This window comes from Bos javanicus, chromosome 18, assembly GCF_032452875.1.
Source record: "Bos javanicus breed banteng chromosome 18, ARS-OSU_banteng_1.0, whole genome shotgun sequence".
Classification (NCBI taxonomy): Eukaryota; Metazoa; Chordata; class Mammalia; order Artiodactyla; family Bovidae; genus Bos; species Bos javanicus.
The window spans coordinates 51,313,190-51,319,189 of record NC_083885.1 but is presented as its reverse complement, the minus strand read 5'-3'; the positions used below and the strand labels follow the sequence as shown (position 1 = coordinate 51,319,189).

The window sequence follows — 6,000 nt, the reverse complement described above, 5'->3', positions numbered from 1 at the left end:
ATAAATTGCAGCTGGTGCCAGATGAATACGGCTGGTGCCTGAGTCCTGAGTCCTGCTAGCAAATCCTGAAACATGGGGGTGATCTCAGGGGCCCCAACATACTCTTTTCTCCTCCTTAGAACTTGTTGCCACTGACCATCCTATCATATTTGCTATTTATCTTGCTTATTGTCCACTCCCCACCCCCACCTCCACCCACGGCCCACCCCCACCTTCTTGGTCTCTGCAGGAGCCCAGCATCACTGACACAGACCCACAGAAGAGGGAGAATATTTGCTGAACAACTATAACAGTTTTATTTCCAAAGGTGGAGTCCCTCCCTGGTCTTGATGTGGGAAGGGGGCCTTTGGCCAGAGCTGCAGAGCTGAGTGGGACCAGGTGAACAGGGGCAGCTAGCTCGGGAGGCTGGTGGGCCCACGAAGCCACATCACACGGGTTCCATCTGCAGCTCCTCCCCGTCCACAGCCTCTATCTGGTGGAAGGCGGCGTGGGAGCCGATGACTACGAGAGTGGCTCCTGCAGGAAAATGGGCAGTTCAGGGCCTGGTGGCCTCACCTGGCCCCCACTGCCCACAGCACTGCCCAGACCCTGTACTCACCCAGGACCCAGAAGACAGCGGAGCCTGCGCCAGCCAGCCAGAAGAAGGGAAAGGAGACGCCCCCAGCCAGAGCATACTGATGGGCAGGGCTCACCTCACGGCCTGCGGGGCAGAGGGCATTGTGCCTCCTCCCAGAGTAACCCCTGATGCTCCCCCCAAACTCACAAGCTCTGGGAGCCTCAGGGTCTAATCTAAACTTGTGCCAAGGCCCTCCAGCCCTTGGCCCCACCCAGAGTGCCTTCCTCAGCCCCCTGCCCTCTGCCCTTCAACCCCACTTCTGCTAGGAAGCTCCCAGCCTCCCTCTCCTGACTAGTTCTCCTGCTCCAACCTGCACTCGCGCAGATCTGGAACCTCCAACTGGCAGCCTAAGAGCCAAATCTGACCTGGGGATGTGTCTTTTGAGTCTGCACATTATTCCATCAGAATTTGGTTTGTGGCTGCTGGAAAAACTGAATAATTTCATGTAACAATAGGCCGGCCCTCTGCATCCACGGATGGAAACCCGTGGATCATTGTACTACATCATTTTTCATAAAGGACTTGAGCATCGGTGGACTTTGCCATCCATGGGGGCTCCTGGAACAATCCCCTATGGACACCAAGGGGCAGCTGTACAGATGTCTGGCTTCTCGTGGTGGATTGGAAGGTCGGATCTGCAGGTACTGGTGGCAGCAGTGGCTGAAGCCAAGTCGTGTCTATACTCCAAGCGCTCCCTCCATACCCTGGGCTAGCCCAATGCGCCCTCCACCCAGCCCACCTTTGTCATGTACAGGACCCGCAGGCTTCTGAAGCATTCTGTCTTAGGTCTACCTGTTCATCTGAGCCCAATTCCCCCTTATCCCCACTCCAAAGCCCTTGAGCATCCCCTAGCTGGGAACTCAGGGCCCTCTGTTTTATTTTTAAATCTTCTGCCAGCACCGTACATAATGTGTGACTTAGTTCCCTGATGGGGGATGGAACCCATGCCCCCTGCGTTGGATGCATGGTCTTAACCACTGAACCACCAGGGAAGTCCTCAGGCCTGTCTTTCTTCTCAGTGGTGTTTCCGGTGTCAGTCTGGGACCACCTGAGCCACAGGGCTCAGCTTCCCTCTCTGAGAAATCCCAAGATTTCCACTTCCACCCAGGAAGCAGGAAAGGGGGAGCACGGATATAGGCCAGTGAGAAGTCGCCACCTGGTGGCCGATGTGGGTACGTGCAGCTGACGTTTTTGGCAGGAGGTCAGGCAGGAGGGAGAGGGAAAGAATAGGTTTAAGGAGTCAGGTGGAGGTGGGTTCTGGGGTATCTTCTGGACTTGGGGGATAGCAACTTGCGGGGGCTGTGAGTGGGTGGGAGCATCACGTGTGTCTGAGACTTTAAGGGACCGAGTTTGGGGAAATCTAGTGTAGATAGAGGCTTGGGCAGACGTGGGTTCAAAAGGACTTGGGTTTGATGTCAAAAGGTTTGCGTTCCAAGAGACCAGGATGTGAACAGTCTGGGCAAGGGATTTCTCACCGAACAGCACAAACTTGGACTGCAACGTGCGCAGATAGAGGATGTAGCAGGCGCCAAAGAAGACAGCCAGAGCCACCAGCAGCATGGGAGACGTCGCCCTGGAAGGGGCAGGGAGCCATGCGTCAGAGAGCTGGGGCTAGGCCAGACAAGGAGGCCCTGACCTTCCCATCGGCGGATGGCAGGCGATCTGCTTGGGGCCGAGGAAGTCACATTTGGTCACACTGAATCCTGGCCAGGTTGATGGGGGGACTAGGGACCTGGCCCTTCGGTGAAAACTTCCGGCAGAACTATCCCATGGGAATGGGGCCCGGGCAGTGAGAGGTGCGGCCGGATGCTGAGGGCGGGGTAGGCCAGCGCGGGCCACGCAGCCTGGTGGGGGTGGGGACGGGGCGCGGACTGGCCGAAGAGGCACTCACACACAGTACAGGATGAGGCCCAGAAACACGAACACATAGTTGCTCTGGTAGTACTCCACGTTGCGTACGAGGCGCTGGCACAGCTCGCCCAGGTTGCGGGGCCTCGAGAAGCGCCGCTGGTCCACGAAGGAGCCCCAGGACCGGATGGTCGCACGGCGCCGCTCCAGCCACTCGCGGCCCGCGCCAGATGGAATCAGTTTCGGCAGCAGGGTCCTGATGGGTGAGGGGTCACGTCAGCGATCGACCGACCGGGATGGAGTCCGGACCCTCCAGCAAGAAGAGGACCGAGGGGGGCCGGACTCCGGGGTTCTGGGGTGGATAATGGTCCCAGGCTCCTGGATCTCAGGGGAGAAGGGGCTGAGGGCCCAGACTCCTCCAAGAGGACAACAGAGGCCCAAGCTCTTAGGTCTAGAGGCCAGGATTCCTAGGACCCCCAGGGGGAAGGGGTCGGGGGACCAGGACTCCCGGGTCTCGGTTGCTCACGCGGCGCTCAGTCCTTCCGCCTCGGCATCCTTCTGCTGGTCCTTCTCGACCGCCATGTCTATGTTGTCTGGGAAAGAACTGAGGAGCCCAGGGCTCTGCAGACCCCGCGGGCCCCGCCCGAGCCCGGCCTCACCCAGCAGAGCTATAGCGGACGTGTAGCCGTTCTGGAGCCGCTGGGGAACTGTAGTTCTGCTGCCGAGTATTGTGGGAGTTGTAGTCCTGATGGTGCCGGGGTGAATGGGCACCATGATGGTGGCATGACTCGCGAAGCACTTTGGGAGTTGTAGTCGTGTAAAATAACCCAGAGCCCCTCTGGGCATTGTGGGAATTGTAGTTTCCGAATTAGGACGCGTGGAGTCGGGGAAGGTGAGTTGTCAGGAGTCAGGGCGTTAGGCAAGCTCTAAAGGCAAGAAGACGCTGTGTACTCCCCCGTGCAGGCTACAATTGGGACCGTGTAGAGCTGTCGTTCTGTCTCTAGGAGGTATAAAAAAAACACTTGATAAAACACTCAGATGTTCTGATTCAGCAGATCTAGGGCGAGACCCTTCATCTGCGTTTCTAACAATTTTCTAGGTGATGTTGATGCTTCTGGTCCATGGCCCACATTTTGAAAAGCGAGACTGTAAAGAATTCGTGGGAGTCTATTCCTTCCTTCCTTAACAGGCTAGTGATGGGGCCATGGTTGCTGGAGGGGGTGTCTAAGGTGGGGAGCAAAGCTCCAGCCCCACCCTTGGGCTCCCAAGGATGAATGGGTTAGGATTAGGGACCTTGGTTAGGGTGAAGGGAAGTGGAGGGAAAGGTTGAGATTTTATTTTTTTCATTTATCATTTTTTTGTCCAGTTTTACCGAAGGGGTGAGAATTTTTTAAAGATGTAGATGTCATAACTAAGAGCTGGGATTCTGGGGTCAGAGGTCGAACTTCAAGCTGTGTTGAGCTCATCACCTCCCTGAACCTCAGTGTCTTCATCTGGACAGTGAAGATCCTGGGAGTACCACACTCATGGGATTGAGATTGGGTTGAATGATCCATGTAAAGTGCTTGAAAGAGTCTTGATATTCCATAACTTTGATAAACAGTAGTCCATTGCCACTACATTATCATGGCTGTTATAATTATTTCTAGAGTTCAGCCTTCTCAAAAAATTAAAAAAAATTTTTTTTGTTTATTTTTGGCTACATCAAGTCTTAGTTACAACACATGGTGCTTAGTTGGTTTGTGGCATGTGGGATCTTGGTTCCCAGACCAGGGATCGAACCCAGGTCCCCTGCATTGCAAGGTGGATTCTTAAGCACTATATCACCAGGGAAGTCCCAGCCTTCTCACTGGCCCCTTGGATGTCCCAAAGAGTGGCTGGTGTCTGAGACATGGGCCTTTCTTTCCCCTGGTTCCCAGAATCTTAGCTCTCTCAGTCTTCTCCCCTGCCGCAGGGTGAGTTGTAGAAAACCAGCCGGCATTCTAAGCAGGTGCACCAGAATGGCCTCAAGAAGTGTATAGAAGTTTCGGGAAGCCAAAACTTCTTCTTACACAGAATGAGAACCTCATTTTCCGAGGCTGGGTGCGGCTAAAGGAGAACACCCAATGAAATATTTGGTGGCTCAGACGGTAAAGAATCTGCCTGCAATGCGGGAGACCCAGGTTTGATCCCTGGGTCGGGAAGATCTCCTGGAGATGGGAATGGCTACCCACTCTAGTTTTCTTGCCTGGAGAATTCCATGGACAGAGGATCCTTACAGGCTACAGTCCATGGGGTCGAGTGAGCAAATGACATTTTCACTTTTCCTCTTTGACAGCCCCAGGCTTTTAGTAGAAGCTTGTTCAGGTTTCCCACTTGGGCCGAGCTGGGCTTCAGGAAATTGGGGTAGGAGGTTTCCTGTGAGTCCACAGTTAGTCCAAAGCATTAATAGGGGAGCAGCCACCTAATTTCAAAGTAATGGGAGCAGTGGAGGTAACTGGAAGAGCCCCCAAGCGAAACATGAGTCTTGAAGAGCAGAGGGTAGGAGGCAGAGACCCAGCTGCCTTCTTCCAGGGCCAACTTTGGGGAAACGGGATTTGACTTTTGTTATGAGAGCTCTGGGGCTTCCTCATACAACACAAATAAAAGTCATTTCACTCATAACTCATGTTTGTGTTCCTGTGAGTACTTGCTCTGAGCAGAGGACATAATAAGCAAAGGCCTGGAGGTGTCAAAAAGCATGGGCTGCGGACGGTGGGGTCGAGAGGCAAGGACATTATGGGGAGGGGCCCTCTGAGTGCGGGAGGGGGGGACTTGACATAAGGGCAATGGGAGGGAGGAGCCCCTTGAAACAGGGATTGTGGGAGGAAGCCCTAAGGCGGAGATACTGTGAGAGATGGGAAGATTCCTGAGACAGGGGGGTGAGGGGAGACCAGGGAAAAGGGGCCTATGGCAAGCGAGCCATGAATTAGGGGGATGGCTGGAGATAAGGGGGTCCCTCCAGCCTGAGGCCACCTTCCTGCCTCTTGGATCCCTGGAAGAAATGGAGCTGGGAGGATAGGAAGATAGACAATTGGAAACCTGGGTTATGTATCTGCTGTGTGACCTCAAGGAAGTCCCTGCCCTCTCTGGACTTCAGATTGCCCACCTGTCTATGGGAGTATTCTTTTCCCTGTATCCGGTGAATAAAGTAGGTTCTCTGGCCTCCCTAGGGGAGGTCCAGGCTCACAACACTTACCAGGACCAGGCTCTGCCCTGGGCACCACAGGCGGTGTCTGGCATCATGACCCCTGCCCTCTGACTGTCTTCCCCTGCAGATTAAGGCACTCTTCCTCAGCACTGTCTTGTGTGGTGGGCACGCGCACACACTCACACTCATGTGGACTCTCAGCATCCCAGACATTTGAGCTGGGAGGCAGGTAGGCCAAGGACCAGCCCCAGGCCTTCCTCTCACGGCCATCTCTGTTAGAAAGGCTGCCTCAAGGGAAGTGGTAGGGCTGCCCAACCAGAAGGGCTAAAATTCAAAAGACTGACAATAGCAAGTGTTGACAAGGATG

The 6,000-nt window shown here is 54.7% G+C and overlaps 1 protein-coding gene across 2 annotated transcripts; it reads right to left on the bottom strand.

Moving 5' to 3' along the window:
- Window positions 1-272: 272 nt before the first annotated feature.
- RABAC1 (Rab acceptor 1) lies at window positions 273-3,181 on the bottom strand. Of its 2 annotated transcripts, XM_061388455.1 has the most exons (5): window positions 2,991-3,178; window positions 2,508-2,720; window positions 2,092-2,189; window positions 599-700; window positions 273-516 (listed from the first exon to the last, which is right to left on the bottom strand). In XM_061388455.1, exons 1-5 carry the CDS (start codon window positions 3,044-3,046, stop codon window positions 428-430), a joined length of 558 nt encoding a protein of 185 aa, XP_061244439.1. In that variant the 5' UTR covers window positions 3,047-3,178; the 3' UTR covers window positions 273-427. The 2 variants fall into 2 exon arrangements, with proteins under 2 accessions (XP_061244439.1, XP_061244440.1); XM_061388456.1 differs by lacking the exon at window positions 599-700 and having other exon boundaries at window positions 2,991-3,181.
- Window positions 3,182-6,000: the final 2,819 nt, after the last annotated feature.

Bases quoted from the DNA above. Each gene is read 5' to 3' on its own strand.
- RABAC1 (XM_061388455.1), bottom strand. From the start codon at position 3,046: ATGGCGGTCGAGAAGGACCAGCAGAAGGATGCCGAGGCGGAAGGACTG. The intron at 2,721-2,990 runs GTGAGCAACCGA...CTCACCCATCAG, and splicing joins GCGGAAGGACTGAGCGCCGC to GACCCTGCTGCCGAAACTGA. The intron at 2,190-2,507 runs GTGAGTGCCTCT...TGCCCCTTCCAG, and splicing joins GGCCTCATCCTGTACTGTGT to GGCGACGTCTCCCATGCTGC.